The 27953-nt window shown below is 34.9% G+C and overlaps 1 protein-coding gene across 2 annotated transcripts; it reads right to left on the bottom strand.

The window, feature by feature from the left end:
* Positions 1 to 14798: 14798 nt before the first annotated feature.
* LOC125870215 (uncharacterized) lies at positions 14799 to 21456 on the bottom strand. Of its 2 annotated transcripts, none has more exons than XM_049550591.1 (13): positions 21285 to 21456; positions 21104 to 21193; positions 20803 to 20925; positions 20568 to 20735; positions 20400 to 20486; positions 20144 to 20271; positions 17935 to 17979; positions 17813 to 17863; positions 16973 to 17668; positions 16469 to 16738; positions 16242 to 16379; positions 15972 to 16130; positions 14799 to 15847 (listed from the first exon to the last, which is right to left on the bottom strand). In XM_049550591.1, exons 1-13 carry the CDS (start codon positions 21303 to 21305, stop codon positions 15163 to 15165), a joined length of 2661 nt encoding a protein of 886 aa, XP_049406548.1. In that variant the 5' UTR covers positions 21306 to 21456; the 3' UTR covers positions 14799 to 15162. The 2 variants fall into 2 exon arrangements, with proteins under 2 accessions (XP_049406548.1, XP_049406547.1); XM_049550590.1 differs by having other exon boundaries at positions 16973 to 17680; positions 21285 to 21455.
* Positions 21457 to 27953: the final 6497 nt, after the last annotated feature.

Genomic DNA, 27953 nt, shown 5'->3' on the forward strand with positions numbered 1-27953 from the left:
TGATGTGTATGAACAATCCATACCAAGAGGTAAGAAGAAAATGGGTTGGCTTGACCCTATTGAAGTTCAGGGAAGGAAAATGAAGTGTAGCGAGAGAAATATTACTAATGCCTTGGACTGCACGGTGTGAATTCATCACGAGTTGGCCACTAAACTCAAGAGGATCTTAGATAAGTTGAGGGGTTTCCTTACCCCATTGTTTTGTGAGACTACACCTCCTTGGATTGTGGAGGGGGTAGTAATTGAAAACAATGAAATACACATCACTGCAAGATACTGGTTTGGATTCATATGTAGCTCATTGATATCGTCGCAGAATGAATTATGTTATCCGCCACCCCAAAGATACTTTGTTAGGGTCTATCATTGCTAGAGAGAGGTTGAATCTGAGTTCAATCATTGCTCTAGAGATAGCCATGATGGCTAAGCTTAACGATTAGAGGATCAAGTACCCTCTATGATTGACCATGACATAGAGGTTGCCCTTGTACCTCTTCAGGAGGAGATGTGAGGGCACATGCAGACTTTGTGGGTATAGGGAGAATGTATTGATGCATTACCGCTCAAGTAGAGGAGCATGAAAAAGAGCACATGGCTGATGTAGATGCTGATTGGACAGCCTTGAAGGCTTCAAATTTATTCATCTCCACACCATTTTAATCCTATAAATATCATACCCAATATAAGAATAATGATAAAATTCATGTTCAATAACTATAATGAGAAACATAAGAATAATTCATAAACTTCATGTTCAAAAATGATTATGAGAAGATTAAATGTGAAGCAAATAATGATTAAATAGATATATTTTTTGTCTCACATCAGTGAGTTGAATTACTTATTAATTGTATCTGCCAAGCTTGTAAGAATCTGATTATGTTCTTGTTAGATTATTGTTGTATAAGTGGTGTCAGCTATTAAATTATATCCTTGACTTTCCTCCCTGTGTACGTTCGTTATAGTATGATATCAACTAGTCGATTCTATTGTGTTGACTATGAAATTAGTTATTATAAATTATAAGTTTAAGTCAAGATCTAGTGAAAAGATTCAAACTACCCTCTAACTCCATGTCTGAGTATTTACACTGCCTTTAATATCATCACAAGTATTTCACAGATTCAGGAGCAGGTAGGTGTACTTAGATTGTGTTTTTCCCCTCCATCCACACACAATACTTTATGATATTATTTTCACCTTGCACTTTGTACATTACCTCGTCCGGACTTTCCGAGCGTTGGGGCACTCCACTAATGCCTACTGGTCATGATATACATGTAGACGAGCCTTCTTAGTAATGTACTCGAACTCCAACAGATTAATTGGTCAACTCTACTTCTTCTGGAGTTTCCAAATCTAGAGGTTTGTTAAGTCTTTTATTCTGTACAGTTGATGAGTAGGATGGGGTCCTATCCTGGCCAAGTGTAGAGGTTTGCAAACTGATGATTGTATAATTGTTTGTTATCAGTTGTGTTAGCCTGATTACTTTTGTACTATCAACATGATGACCTTGTTTCCCTTTATATGCATTTATTGTGATTAGAAATGTCATGGTGGAATCGATATCACTATAAACACCATGATGATCTTGTCAACCGCATAAGGATGTGTATTTTGTATTGTGAAATATTGGGTTAGGTGAATTACTATTGTTTCAAGATTATCTGATTATGGCTTTGCCGTCCAAGGACTTCAAGTAAGTCAAGATGTATACTTATTTGTATTTATTGGGTGTATGTGGCATGCATGCGCCAGTAGCCTGCACGTTCAGTTGGGTTGCCTCAGGGTTAAGGGTGGCACCAAATGTTGGATTGATATTTAGATTGAAGGCATGATAGACTAATTTATGGAGATATGAGGTGAGTTGTTTCTTAGAGGTTTCGATGCCTTTTAGTATACAATAAGAAATAAGATGAGTCCATGTATTTTTGAGATATGATTGTATGGAGAGTTGATTATGCATTGTATCACCTTGTGATGTGCCTTGTCGAACTTTTTGAGTTTTACGATTTTCGATAGTCCATTTTAGAGGAATCTCTGTCAAAATTTTGCCACAATCCTAAGACTCAGCCCCAAGAAGATGATTATTCATTCGAGGATAAATGGTTTTAATGGAGGGAAGGACGTAACATCCGAGGTTATCTATTGCCATCTGTCTCAGTCTTATGATTCTAAATTTGAGAGTTTTATTATAATACCTCCACATTCAGAAACACCCCATTAAATTAGAATTTGATAAAAATATATTTTCTATTGGCTTCCCAAAAATGCCTTCATAATTTTAAAAAATTATTTAGTTAGGATATATAAGTGTATGTATCAATTTTATAAGATTTTTATAATTTATTAATATTTTAATGGATTACATTATTTCTTCATATGTACAACAACTAATATATATTTGAGAAAAGACATAAAGTCAACATTGAAGTTGACCTGAATTTTTAAAAAGACATTAACTTTACAACCGTCCTATTACCCCACTAAACAATTATGATCTGATATTATTATATCATTTTTCGATCAGCCCAGATTTTAAGAAGCAAGTGTGTTCACACACCAATCATTACATGACACGTGTTAATTTAATTAAAAATATATTTTTTTGTTGAACCCCTCTCCCTTTTTTTTCCTTCTTCTTCTCTAATCAAATTCTTTAGTTCAATGATTTTTTATAAGAAAGAAATCATACTATTTTCTAGACTTTATTGAATTATTGATAACAAAACTAATTGTTTTTCTAAGAAAATTAAAAATTTTGAAGGTATCATCAAATATTTATTTTCATCTAACTTCAAAATTAGAAATGATAATTTTAAAAGAATCAATGAATTTTCCAAAAATTGAAAGAATTTGGTTGAAATCGGATAAAAAAAAAACTATTTGATACCTCCTAATCATCTTGAAATCTAATGGGTTTATTCAATTGTTTGAAATGTAAGAAAATATTTAGATAAAGTTTTAAAATTAAGAGAGTAAAACTAATAATAGTAAAAAAAAAAAAGTGAAGTTGTGGTCAAATGGTGACATTGAAAGTGAGAAGCTTTAATGGAGATGACAATGAATTTTTGAAGAAGTAAGAAGAACGAAAGAGAAAAACTAATAAGGAATAAAATAATAAGAAAATATATTTTATAATAAAATACTTGTAAAAATAAAATTATATTAGTTATTTTAGGTTGCTCACTCTCTTTGAGTTAAGGTGGACAAAAATGATGTAATAATTTCAATTCAAGATTGTTTAGTGAGTTAATAGGACGCCCACATAGTTAAAGAGTCTTTTTGAAAATTCGAGACAAGTTCAGGTATCACTTTATGTCTTTTCTCTATATATTTACTTTACTTTACTTTACTACCTATATAGAAAGGAAAATTGAGCTGCTTGTTTACCTTGGGCTATGGGTTATTTTAGGAGTTTCCTTTAGTGTTTGCATTGTTGTGCTTGTACATTTATGCTTTTAAAAATGCACTTCTATTTCAAAGTTGTTAACTATTCCATTCTGTAGTAAAGTTAGAATTGTGGGTCTCAAAATTCCTATAGCCTCTTGGGACCCACTTAAATTTTATAGTCCACTTATATTACATAGTATAGTTAAAGAAGACGTTCATTTTGTTATTAAATCAAGATCGGAATAATATAATTATAGAGAGAAGAATACAAGAAATGTAGATACAAAGAGAGAACTTTTCTTCTTATTCAAATGTGTATTCCAAATGGTGAGTGATATCTCTATTTATAGTGTTGATATATCACTCTTAAAGGTCACCAAACTAGTAGATACATAGTTATCCCTTATGGTTCTTATCACCTTGGAAGCACCCATACATGAATCTATTTATTCTTGAATAAATCTAATGGAAAATTCAGTGGGACAAAACCTCGGTCAAGAAAAAAAAAGTGCAACGAGTATTATACTCCTCCTGATCAAAACATCACTTAATTTCTTATGATGATGTCATCGAATCTTATATACCAACATCTCAAATATTGACAGTGTCTTTCTGATCAAATCATATCCACGAAGTTGTTGCATGATTGAACTAATTTCTAATATATCATTTTACGATTTCATGGACATGAAATGAGGCTTTGAGCTTAGCCGAATACATTCTTGAAAATCACTCTATTCGTGACCTCATTGATGCAAGTAAATTGCTCATTCAACTTATTCATAGCAACAATCATCTTTTGGACACTTTCATTTGCAGTTGATCATCTTCGTACATTGTGGTTGGTATATTCTTTTTCAAAGAAAAATCACACATTTTCTGAATATGGTGTGTCATTGATCTCAACCAAACGCGCTCTCGACTTGCTTCATAGAGGGCTATTATTTTGCATGGTTTGAAGAAGTGATTATCAATGTTTGCTTCATTGATTGCCAAAATATTATTGTGCCTCCACATGTAAACAAATAGCGTGTTTGAGACCAAGCTTTATGTGGATCAGATAAATATTCTGCATTTGCGTAACCAATCAATTTTGACTTGAATTCATCGGAATAGAATAAACCCATGTCTATGGTCCCTCGAAGATATTCAAGTATGTGTTTAACACCATTTCAAAGTCTTTTTGTTGGAGAGAAACTGAATCTTTCCAGTAAATTTACTGCAAAATAGATATATCTAGTATTGTTAGCAAGATGCATTAGTACCCCGATTGCACTAAGATATGGAGTTTCATCACCAAGAAGCTTTTCATCCTTCTTTTGAGATAAAAATGAATCTTTATTTATGTCAAGCGATCTCATAATCATTGGGGTACTCAATGAATGTGATTTATCCATATAAAATTGCATCAAAACTTTTCTGTATGTTGATTGAATGGCCAAATATTTCATTTGTCAAATTTAATATGTAGGTCAAGATATTTTAGATTCCATTCTCAAACACTCAACAGCTTTTGAAAGCTCTTTATGAGTGTAATGTTCAAGTTATCAACATACACAACTATTATAACAAATTCAGATTCTGACCTTTTCATATAAATGCAACGACAATTAGGGTCATTCTTTTTGTACCCTTTTCTTCCTTGATTATTTCAATCCATATAAGGATTCTTGAAGCTTTATTTAAAAAGTTTCTTTCAAATTTTTATATGTTTCCTTGATTGCTTCAAGGATTTTCATATAACCTTCAGCATTGTCTAGCTAGACATGATAATTATTCATTATATGCATTCAAGTTTTCATATATTGCCAGATCAAAACAAATCTCATTGCATCCACCATAGGAGAAAACATCTCCAATAATGTCAAAATTTTTGCGACAAACCTTTATGCCCCAAGGCATATGTCGTACTTGATATCTTACGGTTATACCATTGCATAATAATTTATTTTTACCCCACTGACATTATACCTTGATTTATAGACCATCAATCCAAAACATTGTTTTTCTAAGTGAAACAAAATATACTGGAATTATCCATTTTATTTGGCCAATCATTTATTTGTCCACTATATGACAGATTTAAATTCAAAATCCTCATAACAATTTATATCATTGAGCGCTACTTCATATCAAAAATACCGTCGACGGTTATTTGATATTGATTCCAATATGACATAACTTATCGAGATCTCTTCATTTTTCAGGTACTTGAACTTTTTATTGTGGTGCTCTTTTATAGCACTTGCTTCATTATCATGACCAAATTGATCATTTGCTCCTCTCCTTCTTCAAGAAATTTTACATTTGGAACCAATTGGTCTATTAAACTTCAAGAGTATCATAGATTCTGTCCTTCAAGGACTTCTCATTGGAGCATTTGCAGCTGAATTATATCATAGGGTCAGTAAATTCATCTGGCAATTGATTTGGAACATTATGCAAATGAATTATCACTTGAACTTCAAGTTCACATTTTCTTTTAACAAGGATCTAGATAATTCATAATTAAACCTCACACATAATTTTCAGTTGTCAATCATCTCTCCCCCTAATGTTAGAAAATCTAACATTCATCCCAACCTTATTTGGGAATTCATATTTGTGCGTGGTGAAGCAACTAAAATCATAATTGCACATTCAACATTTTAGATGAAAATTATTTGATTCCTGACCCTGAATCAATTTTGATAGGGGACCTTTGCTTTCTTGATGCGTACAAGCGTCGTTACATGTTAAATAAATTCATCTCATACCAAATTTCTTTTTGGGAGATTTGTTCTCATGATTAATGGTTTAGCTATAATTGGAGACATACAATTTCTGTAAACCAACCAACATTATCAGTATAATTTCATAGTTTGGAACTGTGCTCTTAATTTAACAATTTGAGCAAACAACCTTACAAACACCAATTTGTAAGTTAACAACAAAGCACATGTAATCATCGCATAGATGCATCTATCATATAGTTGCAAATGATCCACATGGCAGGTGAATGAGCCCATATTCACCTTTTTATATGTTCCAAATAATTTCAGGGAATACAATCTCAACCTTAGCTGGTACAATGATAATTTTATTATGAGAATAAGCAACACAAGAGAATTCTTAAAGAATATTTTATTTCTTCAGTATATAACTATGTGAATTCTCAATTATTTTTTCATCATATTTTAATCGAAATGGCCAACCGATCATGCCAACTGATCTTTATTCCAGTACACTTATAGTTTACTTTTGCATGTGATTTCATCAACATGTCCATGTTTATGTGCAACAAACAAGAGGAAAAAATGGGCAATCTTTTACATAAATATTTATAACCCGCTTCGGTTGTAGTAATCTGAAGATATTAAATCTTTTCATAATTTATAGTCTCAATATTTCTTTTCAATTCATCCAATATTATTCCTCTGGTAATAACACAACTAGTTAGAGCTTGCAATTAATTTTGTGTACTATCACATATTCCATGACACCATCCATATGGTGAACATCTCCTTCAAGGAGAAAATTATATTATTATTGTCACTGTCAAAATATTACGAGCAAGACATGTTTCTTGCTTTACTTTTATTGTACCATAGGTAAACAACTAATGATAAATTTGTATTTCCCGACAATAATATTATTTTGATCATGGCTACAACCTTTATAGGCAAGAATTATTTCTTTCTTTTGCCCTTTCGGTAGTTCACAATAAACATATCATAATATTTTTGATGTATAAACATACACGACCATTGGTCATTCCTGCCAAATAAAATTTATTTATTTCTCTCAAACCTCTCGTAGAGGTGAGTTGTGGCATATTTCCAACCATACATGAATATGTTCTTATTCAAAAAAAATTTCCTTCATATTTTGACACATTCACTTTAAAGAATAGGCAAACATTCATGATGTTTATTACAAGTCACAATCTCTTCATAAGTTGACCATAACCATTTATACATGTCATACCTTTATATTTGACATATTTATATGACCCATCTCAACATCACTTTAAAAGATAAAGTGCACTATCACTTTATATTCTTTCATTTACAAACTTATCAAATTAGGTCGCACGATAACCGCGTGTCCAATGACCTTTTATACCATTTTGGTGATAAAATTATTTTCACAATTTGAAGGACTATTTGAAAAACTCATATTATTCTTCCTTTTATAATTACCACAATGATAACTATTATAATTATGTCCCTCCACGCCCTTATTCATACATTCAATCATTTGTCCTCTTTCAGACTTATTATTCATTTCTACCACATTCATACGATAGAATGGAGCAAATCAACTAGCGGGTTTAAAAGTTATCACACATTGCTACCACATTCTTTTCAAGGAATGGAGAAAATTCAATGGGACGACTTTCAAGACTTTTCATCAAAAATATATTATTTTTGCCTTAGTCATCATTTTATCATCACTATGGTACATTGAGACTCAAACTTAATGTCTTATCCATATAAGGCACGTTAAGTCATGATTCTATGAGATTAGAACTCAATTTCTTATCATCATAGTGCATCAAAACTCAAATTGATGTCTTACCCTCTTGGTGCGATAAACTTGAATATTCTACTGTCTTATCCTCAAATATTTTTTCATTATGTTCATCCGGACTTTACCTGATGTCTTACCTTTTTGGTGCGATGAGACTTGAATCCATCGTCTTACCCTTCAATCAATATCATATATTTTAGTCCAAAAATGAATCAATTTGTGACCAACTCTCCTTACCTTAGGAAGTGCAATAGACCAATCTCAAACTCTTTAAAAATATTACTGCTCAAGAATTATATACATAAGAAAAATAAGTCCCAGTGAAATCTTGATCCAACATGCTTGGACAGTAATATAACAAACATTGCTTCTATCCTTTAGTGATAACTTTTTCTTTCTCCAAACCTTAATACTATTACAGTGACAATCAAAGTGAAAGAAAAGTAGCACATTGTTCAGAGGTAATTTTCCAAACCTAACAATCAGAAAACAGTCTTAAAATAAAAAGGCTATGTAATATCGATATTCATACATAATAATTGAATAAATAACCAATGATAGATTAGAGCAATTAATAATAGCACTTTGATTTATTTATTTTTCTCTTCAAGATGCCTGTTACTGATTACCTGTTTTTGTGATACCGACATCATTTAGCTCAAAATTTCGGAGGAGTGGTTGGCTTAAAACGAGAATATTCGTACTGATAACGTGTTATTAAATCAAACTCAAAATAATATAATTATAGAGAGAAGAATGCAAGAAATGTAGATAGAAGAGAGAACTTTTCTTCTTATTCAAGTGTGTACTCCAAATGGTGAGTGATATCTCTATTTATAGTGTTGAGATATCACTCCCAAAGGTCACCAAACTAGTAGATACATAGTTATCCCTTAAGGTTCTTATCACCTTGGAAGCACTCATACATGAATCCAATTAATTTTTGAATAAATCTAATGGATAATCCACACAATGCAATGGATTTATAACACATTTATAATTTTTCATTTTATTATTTTATTTATTTATTTTCAACAAAATTAAGATAGATTTATTATTTTATTTAATATTAAATTTTTCATTTAAAAACTTTATAAAGTAATGATAGTTAAGTTTAAATTTTAAAAATATAATTAATAAATTTGATTAGTCTTGTAAAAATCAATACTATAATCCTTTTTATGATAGAATAAAGTAAAATTCATTGGAAGCAAAAGAATATAAAAATAAAATAATTTTGTATAAGAAGAATTATATAAGTTAAAACTAGTCTGGCAATGCATTGTGGTTTGTGAGCGGATAGTGGGTTGCGATTAGAGTGATGGTACATACTACATAGCAATAGCTTCAAGGTAAGGATCTTCTACTTTCAATTCTTTGTTTCTAGCTATGTAAAGAGTTGTATTACCATTTACCAACGACTTATAATCGCAATTCCTTAGCTTGTAGTAGAGAAGAGTGTGCGGGCATAACTCTTTGTAGAGATGTGATAACTAGTAAAATGTATGTTAAGGCAATTCCCTTTAGTTGAACACATTTTTAGTAAAAGGTACATCGTTTCAGAAGCTAATATGGCATCCTTTTCCGCATCTCATAACATTCTCAAATTAAAGTTTGACTTAATGGCAGGTAAGGGTACAAGTGCTTGCTCATTAATGCTAGACAAACATGGATAAGCTAGGTAATCTTCAATGACACAAATATTCTTTCCATCTCAAACCATCATATCATAGAATCTCCTTTCCGTCGCATCTATGTAAATCACAAATCAACCCAATATCTTACTAAAATCTCTCTTTCCAACAGATTTGGTGTATCTCTTTCAAGCAAACTATTGAAATCAAAACTAAATGGAAAGCATTTAGCTATTTACTCACTTCAATTGATCTTAGAGCTTCAATATAAGATCTAGGTTAGGATTAAGTTGACCACCTGAACACATAAGTTGACTCCATGCTAAATAACTCAAATTCATGGATGAACAACAGTAAAACAGAGCAAGACACAAGACCCACTAAATTAAATCAACACCCAACCCCATAAAAAGAAGAGAAGTTATACCAATGATGTTTTCGCCATTAATGTGTTGATGATAAACAATAATTTCAACACCCACATCAAATTCAACCCTCAAATGTCAATTACAAGAGTGTTCCAACCCCAAAACTAAGAGAAAGGTAGAAAAAGTCCATTTCTTAATCTCCCAAATTAGAATTAGTAAAAAGTGCAGTATCAAGATTAGAATCGTCATCTATTTTCTCTCCTTTGGGATATTTATAATTTTCCCAAAATTTAATCCGAAATTCCATGCGTGACCTATTCGGCGACATTAGTCGCCCTCGCCGAACACAATTGGCGAATCGTTGTTCTATTCTTCAGGTCGCCTTTTCTTGACTTCAGGCTTTAAGTGTTTTGAACCTCTGTCGGCGAACTCAATTGAGTCAACCTTTTCACATTGGGCGAATCGCCGATTTCCACCTTGTTCACCTAGTTTAGCCCTTATTTTAGCTCAGCAATCTGTCACTTTCGGCGATGAAATGTGCTTGCCTTTTCACATTCGGTGGACCACAGTTATTCTTACTTCGCCGACTCGGTTTGGTACTTTATCATTGAACACTGTCAATTTTGGCAGAGATCATGCTATTTGGCGATCCGCCCTTTGAGTTAGGCGATCCTTGGTTGGAATTTTACACTATTTTCAATGTTTTTGGCCTATTTTTCATAGATTCATCCTCGCCTTGTCCTTTAGCCTTCATGGCTACAAAACATCATAATATCATTATATGAGGACATAAATAGGCATTGAAGGCACTAATTTTTGAACTAAAAGGAGTTTGAATGAGTGGAAATCTACCACTCATCAAATATCGAATTTCAACATCTGATAAAATTCTACTTACATAATATACCGGAGATTGCATACATTCGTATTCTCAAATCAAGATAGCACTAATCACGACTTGGAACATGGCCAAGTATAACAAAAGTTGCTCCTCGTTTATTGTCTTTGAGAATAGGGGAGGATTTCAACATAGTTTTTAAGGTCCCTCAAGGGCCAAGGCCTGTTGGCATTTTGGTGTCCATCAAAGTTATTCATTTTTAAAAGAGAAAAACTGGGACTTGGGGTGCTATTCCAAAAACCTTGATATGAACCTACCCGGAGCTGTCAGCCCACCAATCAGTCTTTGCATCGCCTTCGTATACATGAGAACATTTGGAATCTCCTCAATGGCTTTGATCTTATCCGATTTCACCTAGATTCCCTTGTTCGAAACAAGGAAACTAAGAAACTTACTAAAGCCAACTTTTAAAAACGCTTATCTCTGGGTTGAGCCTCCTATTGTACTTCCTTAAAATGCCAAAGGCCTAAGGTAAGGTTCTTCCTCCATGTGTTTGTCCACTATTAGGAAATTTTAGAGAGAGGGAATGAAAAAATAATTAAATCAAGAGATAAAATGAGTCTACCAAATATGCCTGTTATAAAGTAGATGACTATAACGATAAGCAGTAAATAAATGCATACTCGAAATATTTAACCAGTTCACACCAATAACTGGATGATTGTCAAATTTAGAGAGAGAATGAGAGGATAAATATTGGAGACAAAAAAATGAAGATACATGGTATTTAGAGTTTAAATTAGGATGAAAATGTAATTTAATAAACTTGAGGATTAAAATAAAAAATTAAGGAGGCAGGGGCTGTTTTGGCAGTTGGCAATAGCTATTTTGTCAGAATAAGTCATTGGCAAACCACTAACAAAATAGTATAAATAAAAGAAAATCCAGCAAGACCATGTGATCCGGGACAAAAAATTTAGTCTCGCCCCGTCTCTGGCCTCTCTTAACCACCATTACCACCACCCTTTACCTCAGATCAGGACGGTCAGTCCAGCCCATGAGACAATCTTACACTTTATTAACAATTCCAACATCTTTCATTTTTTACTCTCTTCATTATGGTCATGTTAAATTCTAGTGATCGTCATGGTGACAATTGTGGTAATGCTGGTGAATAATAGTTCAGTTCCTATGGCCTCCATAGAAATCTAAATAATCAAAGTCCGCCTTCTCACCAGGAAGGAAGTACCATACTGTTACCATGTTGCACTAGTTTCAAGTTTCAAGTTTCAACCATTGGGAATTATAATATAGCTCCCCACTTCCCAACCCTTACAAAGTTTAGTATTGTTTTTACAAGGTCTAAATATCCTTTTGCAGCTCCCTTCCGCATCAAATACCGTACCAAACAACGAACAATTTTTTTTATATACAAATACTGACTGCATTCTTCAATTGTTGCTTCTCACTTATACTCAAAAAATGAAACATTACTGGTCAAGTACCTTTGACGAGCAAATCCAATCACCTAGTACGTTCATCCACTCTTCAAGGGTAAAATATCACATGGAATTGAGAAACTCACCTACTCTAAAAAAAAACGCCTTAAGCAACCATCTTTACCAAGAGACTCCAACAAATCTGAACACATGGTTACTTCCACAACCTGGATGATAGTGGGGTGACGTCGAATTCCGAGAGAATATTATGAAATTTCAAGCAACTCATTGTCATTTTCTAGTTAGAAGGTATAGATAGGTCAACAAGATAACAACAAATAACCAAAAAGATTGGCTATGTCGTGAAATAGAAGAAAGGAATGGATTAAGCAATGACTTCGGGGATGATGATCAACATTGGGAAAAAAACTATTCAATCAATCTTCATTTTGGGATGAGCAGCAGTGATAGGCCCTTTAATTTTGAACCTTATTGCTAAGGGTGTGTTCAATATGAAGTTCTCCAATTTTCCTATGTTCGGTGGGTCAATATTTCTTAAAACATTTCTCTAGGAGAACAGGTTCCTTAAAAATGAAAAGACGAAAAAATGACTTCCCTAGAGGAAATAGGAAAGCAAGTTTCACAAGTGACATTCCACATTGATTGACCTACACAAGGATATCTGGAGCAGCATTTAAATGATGCGCATACGACACAGCTCACAAGAACAATTAATTATTGATTGACCTGCAAAAGGATATCTGGAGCAGCATGGAAATGATGCACATATGACACAGCTCACAAGAACAATTATTGATTGACCTACACAAGGATATCTGGAGCAGCATGGAAATGATGCACATACGACACAGCTCATAAGAACAATTAACTAGCTCAGTACTAGGGTAAAACAAAACATTCGGAATAGGAAAACAGACTCAACAACGGCTTCTCCCACCACTCCAGTTTGGATTGAAAGGTGACACTGAATAAATTGAAGCTATCATTCCAGAAAACTATTTAACCTATTATGATACAAGATATCAGTTCACCCATTCATCCAATTTTATTATATTTGTGGGATTAAATTGGATTTGTTGTTGTTGTCCAATTTTATGAATTTATGTATTTCCTTTCAACAGATAAGATATATATACTCTCTTTGCACCTTTCCGATGTGGATAAGAAAAGAAGACCCCGTGCAATAATAAACATGGCACAACAATCTGACAGCCGATATTACGTCTCTTCTCAGACATCAAAACGGATTTCATACTACATTCACCTGAATAAAAACAAAAGATGCAGATGTTCTCCCTTTGCCTCTCCCCCAGGCTGGATTATCTCTCTTCCCCATTGTCCATCGAAGCATAAAAAGTCTTACCTTCTTTACATGCCCCCTTCCACTCCTCTAGAATCCTAGAGAAAACCTTTCTGCTTATGTTAACTTCCTTTACATATCCCTTCCAATCTAGAATCCTTGAGAAAACCTTTATGCTCATGTTTATGATACTATACAATTTAAGCTTCTTCCAAATGATATGGGAGGTAAAGGGAAGGCTGCACCTCGGATAAAAACAAAAGATCTAGTTGTTCGCCCTTTATTTCCCCAGGTTCTATAATGCTTCGGACTCTTCAAAAATGTCAACAGGTGCATGTCGGATTCTCCAACAATAGGGTATTTTTGGAGAATCCGACACAGGTTCGGCATCAAAAGTAAAGAGTTTGCGCAACGTAGCCCTGGTTTTCTCTCATCCCCTTTGTCCACTAAAGCATAAAAGTCTTCACTGGTTACCTTCCCTTCCATTCCTCCTCTTGAATCCTTGAGAAAACCTTTATGTTTATGATATTAAACAATTTAGCGGCTTCAGAATTATATGAGAGGTAAACAGAAGGTTACACCTCGGATAAAAGTCACATCCACATTGAACTCATTGCATATGATATAAACAATGCAAGAAGTTATCCTGATATACACGAGCACACACCTACATGCATGGAATAATTTTGATAATCAGGCGGACAGCATTAAAAGATTGGCATAACATATCAAACTATACCTTTGTGAACAATCAAAAAAGAATGAAGATAATCTCTACGAGGTTCTAAAGCAGGGCTGGGGGGGTGGGAGTGGGTTCACTTCTACAGTTCTATATGGATTTCATGTACAGCACAATGAACCAGTTTTGTCTCAACTGCTGATACAAACACTTACAAAAATGAACAGGAACTCAGATCATCATGAAAAGCAAAACATATTCTGGAGAGGAATTCAAGCTGCCAACACAGAAAGTAAATCAGCATACAATACCATAAGACCTAAATGAGATTTATGTTATATTTAAGGGTAAATGCTCCAGCCATTTGGGCACTCTACTATCTAAGGCAGCCAATTTAGGATGGTAACACATCACCTGCATTGGAGACCCAAGTATGGAGTTGCCAAGTCTGCTCAACGAGGTCATCTAGTGAAAAATATAATGATCTATCAATTAACAAGAAAGCCAACTTAGAAATAAGAAAAATTATGAATAATCAGATCAGTTATTGAACTGAACCTGGTATTCTTCCAAGTGTAACATCACTTAAATTTGTCTTTCAAGCAAAACAGTCTAAAAAAAAACAATTTTGTATATTCATAAAGGACCAAAAAATAAGAACTTGTGTTAAGGCTATAATGAGCCACCAAAAGAATATTTCCAGTGGATTAGGAAACAAACACATTCCCAGGAAAGGGAAGACAATTATTACCAGAAGGTTTAGCAGGTATGTCAGCATAAAGTTGAAGTCAACACACTAGCTCAGGAAACCCTCTTTTATGCAATTCAGCTGCCAGAGGTAAAGATAGACTACATTAAATATGCATAAACAACACATCCACGATAAATATTCAGTTCTAGATTGATAAAGCAAGCTGAAAGAAAAGGACTATTAGGACAAGAATGACAGCTTAATAATGTCCAAAAGAAGCAACAATCTTAATGACTGACACCCTTTTTTGCTCTAAGAGACTCGAGAGCCTTCTCCCGTAGCTCAATCTCAAGTCTTTTCTGCAAGGACTCTGACTCCCCAATCTCACGTCCATGTTGACCCTCTTTCCTCAGATGTTCATCATCAGAAGCATGATTATCAGGATTCCTCTCTGTATCTGAAGGCGAGGATATGGCATTAGCTGACTTCGATTTTAGTTTCTGGGAACGTCTTTCTTCCTTTCTGCGCCGCCTCTCCTCCCGCCGGCGACGCTTCTCCTCTTTCTTCAATCTTCTCTCCTCTTTCCTTCTCTTTTTAGCCTCCTTCCTATCCTCAACATCAGAATCAGAGCTATCATCTGACGTTGACTCATATCTGTCAGACCTCTTATGCTTTCTTTTATCCTTAATTTTAGCTCTACGCTTTTCACTTTCCTCGAAACCAGAACCCTCATTACTACTTAAATCATTCTGCTCAACTTTCTTTGATGAAGTGAGGGGAGCTTCGGACTCAACATGTAGCTCTTTGCCCTTGGTATCGTTTGTGTGAGACAGGTTTTCCTTATCTGCTTTGACACTCTCCCAATCATATGATTCCTTTAACCTTTTAACTGAATGAGAGTGTCTATGAGTTGATGGTGACTTTTGTTTATCCAGTTCCTTTGTGTGCTCCATAGTTCCTGAAAATCTTTCACTGCAAATATACACAAGCATTATGTCAGAATATAGGCTGAGCCTTTTTTACTAGCTCAACATAAAAACATGCAGGAATATTCATTTAAAGCTGCCAAAATGCAGAAAAGCAATTGTAAACAAACCTCTTAATTGCTTCATTTCGCTTTCTCGACTCCAATCGATCTGAACGGCAATGAATGTCTGAAAATTCTTTCTCGACAAACCCCTTCCCAAGATCTTTATATGGATCGGGTGTTGTGGGAATTTTTCTTGAAGACCTAGGTTTATGCTCAAAAGCCTCCCTGAACCACAACAATCCAGCAAAAAGAAAGGAAAAAAATAAATATTACTCGAAAATATCCATGGATGAGATAACTTATTAGATTCTCAATGATGCATTTTTCATTACTAACCTTGAATGGTTCATTTCTTTCTGATCTGCGATTTTCTCAGAAATGTCAGAACTAACTTTCTGCTCTCTCAATTTACTTGGACTAAGGCTGTCGAAGTCACTTGTCTTTATCTCCCTCCGGTTCAAAGTACTCCTTGGCCTATAGTAATTACATTAAAACATTAAGATTGAAAAAACAAATTCATGAAGCACTAGCAAAACTACAGTATTATTAAGGAAATCATATACCCTCTATCTTCACTAGGACTCCTTCCCCTTTTGGTTGGTGGAGATTCTGAGTCAGATCTAGAGCGACGTGGAGATTCTGGAACAGATGGTGACCGGCTTAGCTGAGGCGGCAAAGGCAGCTCTTTTTCTCGTGAATCCTTACGGTCATATATCCTCTTCTGTGGTGACCCAAAAGAAGTAGGACGTCTACGTTCCAAAGATCTGGATCCTTTATGGACCTCAGTTTTTACTGGTGAAGCATATCGAACAGAGGAGTATTTCTCACGGCTCCTATATAATGGTGTATTAGTATCAAATCAAGCATAGCAAGATATAGGAACTCCAGGCATCAAAAAATTGTGCACTCTAACTATGAGGCAAAGCAATCCAGTATTTTCAACGATCAGAGACAACACAAGACAAGCTTGAGCATACAAGGCAGATAACAACACTGGGCAAGCTAGCGCAACAAGAAGCATCAATAACAAATCTCTAAGAAAGATGACAGTTGGTATGTGTCACTACCTTATCCTTCCTCGAAGAGATTGAACTGGTGACCTTTCATTCTTTGATATTCTCTTTCTGATTGGTGAAGGAGACCTGCGGTAAATGGGTGATGGGGAAAGTGATTCTTGAGATGAAAGAGACCTTCTGGCAGGGGTTAAGGATCTCTTCCTACCAGAAATGGAGGGTTTTCGTTGAACTAGGAATGGAGAACTTTGCCGAGGACTCAATGGAGATCGGTGGTACCCCCGACTCACTGGAGAAGGGGACTTACGTTGCGTTGGTGATGGTGTTCTGCGTCGAAGTGGTGATCGACGTTTAATAGGTGACCTTGATCTGTATCGCACTGGTGAGCGTCTACTTGGAGACCTTGACCTACACCATATAGGGGATCGTGATCTACGCCAAATGGGAGACCTCGACCTATGTCGAAGCGGAGACCTTGATCTACGTCGAAGCGGAGACCTTGATCTACGTCGAAGCGGAGACCTTGATCTACGTCGGAATGGAGAATGTCTTCGGTATCTTGCAGGAGAAGGTGACCTTCGACGTACTCGAGAAGTTGATCTTCGCCTATGCCTTGGTGGAGAATGGGATTGTCGAGGTGAATGTTTCCTACGAGGTGAAACAGAACACTTTGGTGCAGAGTGATATGCCCTTTCAGATGAAACAGAGCGACATCTCCTTTCTTCTGGAGATCCGGATGTACTTTGTGACCTGTGCCTTTCACTTTAAAAGATATCACTTAACAAACAATCATCAAGTAAGTGAAAGCAAAAGTAAAAGTAGAAAGCACATACAATCAATTACGAACAAAAGGGAGAAATTCAAAAAAATAAAGGAGCTTAATGGAGAAAATACCCAGAGTAACTCCTCGAATTGCAGAATGACTTGCTGATTGACCTTGATTTCCTGCACAATACCCAAGGAGTTCAACTAATGCTATTCTATGGATAGGAAGCCACAAGTACAAAAATTTATACCTGGGGAAGAGTGAATGATCTGCTGACCGTGGGGATTTAGAGACCCTGCACGACACAAAGGATGTTGAGGATGAAATGAACCACACAGAGCAGGGAAGTGAGCAGATAAACTTTGAAGATAAAAAGAGCTAAACAGAGGAAACAACCCCTCCCTTGGGGATTCTACATTAGAAAGACCACATCCCTCCCTCAACTGCTTCTAACTTTGCTCCATCCAAAACAATGCCTTTACCCATACCTCAACCTCCCCCAGATCAGGTTATCTTTGTATTTACCAGCATTAACTTTTATAGGGATATAAACTTCATTACTACTCTCCATGTTCCTATTTATATGCCCTCTCCGTTTCATATAATTCAAACACTTCTGTCCATTGTATAGATAGGTAAAATGCACCCTGACTGACATAGAGTGTTCCCTCCACACGAAAGTAGGGTCACTGATCCATGCAGATCAAAGGGTAAAAACATATCATTATTAGCGTGAACGACAATTACCCGCATGTTTTTGCACCTCAGCATTTGTAAAGGATATGCATTTAGAATTACCCCGTGGATCTCAGGATTTCACCCCCTATACAGAATTGCACTCTACTTTCTTATCTTTTTTGATGAAACAAGTTGTTTTATTGAAATGGCATCAACGAGATGCATGAAAGATTACAAATCAAATGGTGAACTCCAAACAGTGCAAAAAAAAACAAGTAAGAGCTGGGAGTTAATAACCGAAAGCCAAAAGCTGAGGCTGCTAAGACACTGAGAGGGAAATGATAAAATCTAGAAGGGGGATCATTTCAGAGGGAAGGTTGCTCCAGCTATAAAGATTCAACAAACACTTAGATCTAAGAGACCAATTGGGAGTTGAAGTCCCATCATGAAATCTGTTGTTTCTTTCTGCACATAAACACCAAAAATACAAGCTGGGATCATCTGCCAGATCTTCTTGATGGTCTTGTTCACTTTCCATGAACTCCGACTTCAACTGCTTGTTTTAGGTTGAGAGGGGTTGCCCAGCTAATTCCAAAAATTTCCAAAAATATAGTCCAAAGGTCAGGTGCCACAGGGAAATGCAATAGCAAGTGGTTTACAGTCTCTAAGTTGTTTTGGCACATAAAACACATGTTCACCACTGGAATGCCTCTTTTTCTCAGGTTGTCCTAGGTTAAGATGGCATTATGAAGGGCTGTTCAAAAGAAACCCTTAACTTTTGGGGGGAGTTTTGTATTCCAGACCAGCTTCCAGGGCCAAGGTGTCGTCATTCCATTTACTCTATCTCACTTAAGTAAAGAGGTTAGCACTCCACCCCCACTTTTTAGCAACTCCCTTTTCCAATATGAATGACCACTTGCGTGCCTTTACACTACTCATTCAGAAGTCCAACTTGACAGCTGCATTTTTGCAGCATGGTGGACATAGTGTGCTACTTAATTCTATGGGACATAAATCTTATCTTTTATCTAATTAATAGAAAGTGCCCAAGGTTATACTAAAGGACTTCAGGTAAATAGAATCTACAAATTACTCAATCCATGGTGTAACTGCAGATTATCATCACCATTTGAGTTGGTAAGAAAAATTGTTTCATTCTTTGCCCACATTTTATTGGGTCTCCTAAAGGCTGGGAGTTGAGACTAACAGTGAACAGCCAAATATGCAGATGTGCCAGTAGATTTCGGCAATATGAGAGAGTACAAGTCACAAGAAAGTTGTCAGACAGAAATAAGTAAATTAGTAATGTCAAGTCCTAGCTTGCCCTTTTTCATTTGGGTGGGGGCAGCTTACTTTCGGTCGGATTCGAGACCTGATCAAGGAATTTCCCTTTTTTAATTTTTGGTATCCCCGTTCTTGGTGTCCTCTTCTTTTTTTCTCTTTGAACTATTTTATTATCACCTGATTTGCTATCTAGTTCTTCACTGGTCTACAATGTCGCCTATAATTGAATGTTGAAGAATTGAAGTTCATAAGCATTGACATTTAGCATATGCAATAAAATCTTTATCAACCTTGAACAATGAATTTTGTGTTCACTTCTAATTCTAAAATGAAATTTAAGTGCTCTTTATTAATAGTAGCCCAACTGTAACCTATGTGACTGGACACGATAACCTCTCAACTGCCGATTATGTGTCCAGGGTCTCAGTGGCTAATTCCAAGGCTCCACTTCAATAAATTATTGTTTCTTTAAAAAAAGAACTAGTTGAAATCCTGACCTGTTTCTTACTCTTGATCCGTTTCTCTCAACAGGATCTAAATCATCCATCAAGTGCACTTGAAGCTGTTGTTTTGGAGTTGGCTCCCGTGAAGCATTTTTCTGTCTCAAATTGCTGCCATAATCATCCTACAGAAGAGTGAGGTAAAGATATGAACCTAAATAATTGCGGAAGCAGGCTGATACCACAAAATACAAACAAAGAAACCCCCAACTTTAGATTAAAAGAAAAAACTCTTTCACACAATTTTAGTTACCATCTTCTTCCTTCTCTCTTGATCCAGCTCCCTGTTCTCTCTCTCCTTTTTCTTCTGAATCTCGTTTGCAATTCGATCCATCTCAGCCTAGAACAAAAGGATGAAAGAAAGATTATCAGCAAGAAGTAGTAAAAGAGCACTGTGGAAGCGAAAAACAGCAAGAAATACCTTCTTGTTTCTCATTTCCTCTTCTTTGGCTTCTAGGAACTGTTGAGGAACACCACTGGCATTGTTCTGTGCACTAAGTAGTAATGCCCAAAGCTCTTTCATGAATTTTCCAGTGTTTCTTTCCATGAATCCAGTAAGTGAAATTTGAAGCTCCTTGCCATTAGCTACCTGAAATGGCAGCATTGTTTTCGTAAGCGTAAGTTAATGAAATGATAGAAAAAAAGTAGAGAACTACCTTTCGTTCAAGAAGGCTATAAATAAAATTGATAAGCACTTCATCTTCGAAACCAATAAGCTCAGTAACTCGCTTAGCAATCCATGGTTTCATTACATCCATCTTGACCTTTGTCATGTCCACCTATCAAATTCACATAATAATCAAATAGACAGACCGGGGTATTTGTATTCTAGGGTCCAGAAATCGAAAACTTTCCACATGTGCACCTAAACACATAATTTCAAAACTAAGAGGGAGGACTGGACTAGCCAAAGGGAACACAGAAGAAAAAATGCATATCTTATATGAATGGACGAACCAGATGTTCCAATTCAGGAGCGAACTTCTGAGATTTTAACAACTTAGCTTGCTTATTAGAGAAGCGAGTGTCCTGCTCAGCAGAAGTCCCCTAAACAAACAAACAAACACTTCCAATGAATCACCGGAGCAGAGCAGAGCTTCGATCTAAAACAAATTTCAGAATCAACAACAAAAATTACCCTAAAAAAACCGCCCGACATGTTTTAGGGTTTCCTCAGATACTCTGATTGCAAGTTGGAACGCTTAGTTTTTGATTTGGAAGGGATATAGCTCCAATCTTTTTACGACATGAGACAACCAAAAAGATGCATCAACCGCTCTAGGGACGGACGGACCTGCGGCGTACCCTAAGCTTCTAATAACATCAATTTTTTTTTGGGAAAAAAAGACATTAATATCTCACATTTATAGATCATAAAATAAGAAGAAAAAAAATTCATTCACTACATACTACTTGAACATTAATATCTCACATTTATAGATCATAAAATAAGAAGAAAAAAAATTCATTCACTACATACTACTTGTACAAGTAAGAATTTTGCCAAAAAAACATGTAAGGACTTATAACTTGTCCTATATATTGATTGTACAATAAATTAGTTTATCACTCGAAAAAGTTGTATATTTACATTATTTCATTAATTTTTTAAAATTATCAGTGTTTTTACTTAAGTTTCTTCTAAAATCTCTAACTTGAAAGACATATGAGCTTCTCTTTGAATTTCTTTTTGATGTCCTACTTGTAATGATTTTCACATATCAATATGATAGATTTCACAACACGTTAGTTATTCCAAATTTAGGAGAAAAGTTCTCCAGTAAACTGAGAATATCAAGCGATTTTGCTAGAATATCTTTGAGTGATGGTCTTCTGATTCTGATTAACATTATTTTGTGTGTTACTTGAAATATAACTTTATTTATTGAAATTACGTTCCTCTTATGTTTGCTATGATTTCTCATCTTTCATATTATAATACAAGAAATAACATGAAAATATGACTTCATGCTAGACCTCACTTGGTGTTGCACCAATGTGAGAATAATTTCCTTTAGGTGAAGTCCTTTTAAGGTAAACTTGGAAAAGAAAAAAAGGGTCAAGTACTATTAGTTGTTAGGGATTGAACAACCGATAAGACATGGCTTTTTGGACAAAATTGGTGCAACATTAACATCTAGATATTAATGTGCATCTCTATCTACTGATTTTGAGCTTTCAAATCCTCACATAAAGAAAGATATTTAAAAGAGCAATTAGTTGATTCACCTATATTTAAAGATATTGTTTGGTTGGTATTATATGTCTGATATAATTCCATGTGGATTTTATTGTGAATTTTCCTTGTGCGTTCAACATCCATCACGAATTATCCATCTCATCAATGTATATTGGAGGTGTATTCACTTCATTAATGTGTTTGTTGTTTCATCTGGCAGATTACTATGAAATGCACTTTCATTCCACTTGTTTTCAATTACTATGTCAGCTACACTTTATATTAGTTCATTGCATATAAAATTTGCAAACTTTCATATCATAGTTGATGATCTTATTCTTAAATGTCACTTATATCTGATGTTCTATTAAATCATTATTTCTAACAATTTCTTCCATTTGTGAACCACAAGTTTTCTAATAATCAAAGTTGGATTTAATTTTTTTACAATATTTAATGCTCATGAAAACATTCCAAATTATAGCTTTTGTCGTGAAATTCCATCATTGTTTACTGAATAGTGTAATTGACACATTATACATTTTTCTATCTAAATTCAAGATCAACTTGTTTCGCAAGTTAATTTTGTCATATCATAAAGTTTAATGTGTGATTCCCCCCCTCCCCTCCACACACCTCTAATATTGCTATTTTCCTTCTTAAAATGAGAAATAATAAATAAATAATGTAACACCCGATCAAAGAGAATACAAATAAAAGAAATTATTACCACATATACTTATTGTATCTTTTCTAAAAATATATATATCTTTTCATGAGTTTTTTTTAAAAAAATGTACTTAAAATAACCTCATTAGAAATAATAGTACTAAATAATTTCTCACATAGGACACCAAATAATCACTAAATAACTTATTATTCACTGAATTTAATAAATTATTCTTAATCAATTTTATTGGTGAGAAAGAAGGTTAAAGAAAAAAAGACATAAAAAAGAACCATAACAAACACCCAGCTTTTCTAGATGCAGATAGAAAGATTTTAAGAACCCAAAATGTGTATTAGGATGAGTTCCTTGATTCTAATAACAAACACCCAAAATGGGTTCTTTTCAGTAACAAAACGGGTTCTTTTTATACACGAATTGAGATAGTTATATGTTTTAAAGTTAAAATCACTTGAACCCATGCATGATCCATGATTTCTAGATTTTGATCATATGATGAAGCTTTTGAATTATGAAAGATGAATTTATGAAGATATGCATGTTTCTTTATGAAAATGATTCAAGGTTGCTTTGAGAGTAAAGCATCGATGTTGTTGTGGTTGTTGCGAAAGGATTTTTCACATACTACTCAAAACTTGAATGTGAAAGAGTTTTCTCACATAAATGATTCATAAGGTTGAAAGGTTTTCTCACCTAAGTTGAATCAAGATTAAGGAGCTATTCTAATGAACTCTAGCTTGGATTGGCTACTTGATTGTCCCCTTCCATGGATAATATGACATGTTAAGATTTATGACTATTCCGTGGAATTTATACTTAGTACCGAGTAGACAAGCGGTGATTACCCATGTCCCATGACTGTGTCACCATAGGTTTTTCTTAGATAGATATTAGCTAGTGGATCCACCTAAGTTAGAAGTTTATGGTTCTTACCTTGGCAAGTAAGGACATCTCTTTTCGATGTGGAATAGACACCAAATTACATGTTATAGCTCACATGGTCTATGTCGGTTAAAGGTAAATCTCCCACAATAATGAACTAAGGTTACTTTCTAAAAGTATCTTTAATGGGTTTTAAAGATGTTTAGCTTGCGTTGACCATGATTATGACTTATGTTTTCTAACATGATATTTTATGATTTAGCTTAGTAATTACATGTCATATAAAGTCATTTTAGCATGATTTCATAATTCTTATGCATTGCTATCATACCTGGTACATTCCATGTACTAACGCATACTTGTGCCTACATTACTTCACTAATGTAGGTCTGACACTCCTACCTCCCATACTTGTGGCTATTTATCCCTTATAGACATTGAAGATTGGTGAGTCTTCATGTTATGATGACCGAGACTCTTTTATTGCTTTCATGTCTTTTCATTTTTGGATGTTGTATGTGCTACGTCCCAATAACTCATTTGATGTAGTAGATGACTTTGAGACTTATGCTTAGACTTCCGCTACTCTTTGTCAAACTCTTTTATATAAAATACTACTTTTAAAACTCTTTGTTCTATTATCTTGTATGATGTATGCTAAGTGGCTTGTGTAGGGCCTCTCGGGGTCTTATACGTCATGCCACGTTTAGGATGTACTTTGGGATGTGAGAAATTTGATAATCAGAGCACAAAGTTTAGTAAGGTCCTAGGATGTCTCATAAGCCATGTCGAGTAGAGTCTTTTTAATGAGTGTGAAGTGATGTACTGTCAGTTTACAATATTTTTGATGCATTAAACATGGAGTCATACATGATCTTAGACATTTTTTTATTGGATGTGATGGTATTTTGATCTAATTTTGCAGGAAATAGGTTTGGAGCAGTTGGCGCTGAAAGTGTCAGCAACAAGAAATTGGCAACAGACGAGCCCACCTACGAGTCGTCGTTCATTTGATAAGTCGTAGGTGGAGGCGTGGATTGAAGGTTCTAGGATGTTTGACTAAGTGTGGAACCACAAAGGGTACTGACGAGCCGTGAGTCGTATGACCGATCGTCGTTGATGAGTAGTCGATGACTTCAGAGAAGATGAGTTTGAGTACATGAACCACGAGTGAACAGGACAGACCGTGCTTAGACCTACGGGTCGTAGGTCGTGACCGTGTTTATCATTCATATGATTTTTTTCCAACTGTTGAGCAACGATGGCACCCATGAGCCATCATTTGTGTGACGAGCTGTGGGTGGCCAGCCGTCGACGACACTGCCCAAACTAGAATTTCCTAATCTTTTTTTTCTACTTGGTGTAGGATTTATTTTCTATAAATATTAGTTGTAATTTTCATTTTTGGATTGTTAGACCTTTTAGGATACTTTGTTTTTTACTTTGGAAATTATTTTGCGAACACTTTCGGCAATAAATTCTTGAAGCTTTGTTTATGATATTTGTGTTTGATCTTCAATTCAATATTTCAGCTTTCGTTTATTCAACTTGTAAGTTTATAATTTATATTATTAACACTATATGAATTGTGATAACCCAAGAATGAATAACTAAATCTACAACTAGGGTTGTGAGATCCATGAGTAATTAACAACATAAAACTAATAATTAAGTAATTCTTCAATAGTGTTTATGCATGTATTGTTAATCTCTTCGTTTTGAATGCTTTTTAACGGTGCACAGCGTTAGAACTCACATCATTCCTACTTACCCGACCAAGGAAGTAATGAATGTGAAAGGGATTGAACAACAAAGATTTAGTGTGATAATCCGCTATCTAATAGCTTGACCCACCTACTGCGAGGGCTAATCTGAGGTTAAGGGTAAGGGTTAGTAAAACATACACCCGTAGACCAACCAAGTTGCGTAGTGAAATTCCCTGTTTGGACGACCAATCACTTAGAAGATAACTAACTTACCAACCTTGTATGCTAACACTACGAAAAAGTTACTATTATTAGGATTACTGCGTTAAGAACTTGCGGGGAACACTTGTGCCCTAGTTTTCATCTCATATTGATATTTCAAACTGCAAATCTTCTTTACTTGTTACTTGTTACTACAAATCAATCAACTATTACTTTATTTACAAATCCCCCTTTTACGGAAATAAACCTGATGAAAAGTACAATTAGCTGTGAATTAGCCTAAGTCTAAACTATATTCCTCGTGGGATCGATCTTAACCTCAGTTAGGTTTTCTATTTGACAATGACCACTTTTACTTCTTTAGAGAGGTGTAATTTGGGTGTGTCATGACCCAAGGTACCCCCTAGCCGTAACATGGTGTATGGGACCCCGAGAGGCCCCATACAAGCCACTTAGAATTCATAAGATAAGACATAGAATGAATAAGAGATAAAAAAGAACATTTCAAGTCCCAAAAAGTTTTATAAAAGTAAAGCGGAAATCTAAACACTTGCCTCATTAGCCATCTAGTACATAAGAATGAAATTGGGTCTAGCCCATACATAATGTCCAAAACTGAAAGTAAGAAAGAAAACTGGAAATAATGAAAATCCGTCCTTGAAGCATAAGGACTCACCAAAGCTCGAACTCTCTCAAATCAACCTCTAGCCACGAAACTGAGAACCCTAACTGTCGGACCCTATATTTGGGGAAATGTAGGCAAGAGTATGTGTTAGTACAAAATATGTACCAAGTATGATAGCCATGCGTAAAAACATTTAATTCATGATAAAAGGGGACATTTCGATGACATTTAATGACCAAGCTAAAACATGATATAAAACGGGTTAGAAGACATAAGTCATAAAACATGGTCAATGCAAGCTAACATCTTTAAAACCTTTGAACACATATGAGATACTTCTTGAAGTAACCTTAGTTCATTATTATTGTGGGAAGTAGTTTTAACCGACATAGAGACCATGTGAGCTATAACATGATCCCCCGACCTCTCCCACACCGAAAAGGGTTGTCCTACTTTCCAAGGTAAGGACCATGAACTTCTAGCTATTGTGGATTCACTAGCTAATGTCTATCTAGACAATCATCCTATGGGGGAACATAGGTAAGGGATAAGGAGATTGCTTCTAGAAACCCGACCTCTACTAACGGGAGAGCTTTCATCTCAATATCCTCTCGATGCTAAGTATAAATTCCACGAAATAGTCATTTTCCTTACTTTTTCTTATTATCCATGGAAGGGCACGTCATGTTGCCAATCCAAGCTAGGTCATAAGTCATCCATGGAAAGGTATCATTCAATAACCAATCCAAGTTAGGTTTCATTAGGATAACTCCTTTTATTTGATTCATTTAGGTGAGAAGACCTTTCAACCTTAGAATCCTTACTATATGAGAATACCTTTCACAATCATACTTTCATGTGTATATGAGAAATCCTTTCAACAACACCACAACAACATCGTCATTGATATTTCACTCTCAAAGCATCCTTAAAACATTTACATAAATTTTAGAAGAACATGCTTAATTTCATAAACTCTTCATTCATAATCCAAACCCACATCATATCATCATAATTTGAAAAACATGAGAATTACATGGGTTCATGGGGAATCATAATAAAATCATGAGATTAACTCAATTCATGCATAAAAGATCATAGGTCAATCAATTAAATCAATTATTCAGTGAACCCATGACATAGAAGAAAAACCCCAACTCAATTGAGGATTTCTATCTTCGAAAATAGGAGAATTCGAAAACTTCATGAATGGAAGGAATCCATGGATGAAAACTATCATACCTCAATGTCAAAAGTTTGCCTTCAATGGTGGAATTGGAGACTTGCCTTGAAACCCTAGGTTGAACCCTTCTTCTTCTAGAAACTTTTCTAGAGAGAGAAATATTTTGGAGAGGATGAACTTGATCTTTTTTTATAAATTTAAGAGAATGACTTGAATGGGTAAGTTTTGGGGTTAAAATCACTTATATAAGGATCCTAAGTATGGGTAAAATGACATAGTATTATAATAAAATAATTAGGAAAAGACCCAACTGACCCTGGCT

The sequence above is a fragment of the Solanum stenotomum genome, chromosome 7, assembly GCF_019186545.1.
Source record: "Solanum stenotomum isolate F172 chromosome 7, ASM1918654v1, whole genome shotgun sequence".
Lineage (NCBI taxonomy): Eukaryota > Viridiplantae > Streptophyta > Magnoliopsida > Solanales > Solanaceae > Solanum > Solanum stenotomum.

Excerpts from the sequence above, each read along its gene's own strand:
- LOC125870215 (XM_049550590.1), bottom strand. The coding sequence starts at position 21,305 with ATGTCGGGCGGTTTTTTTAGG. Across the intron at positions 17,980-20,143 it reads GGATCAAGAGTAAGAAACAG|GGTCTCTAAATCCCCACGGT; the intron begins GTCAGGATTTCA and ends TGTGTCGTGCAG. Across the intron at positions 16,739-16,972 it reads TCTCTTCGAGGAAGGATAAG|GAGCCGTGAGAAATACTCCT; the intron begins GTAGTGACACAT and ends ACCATTATATAG.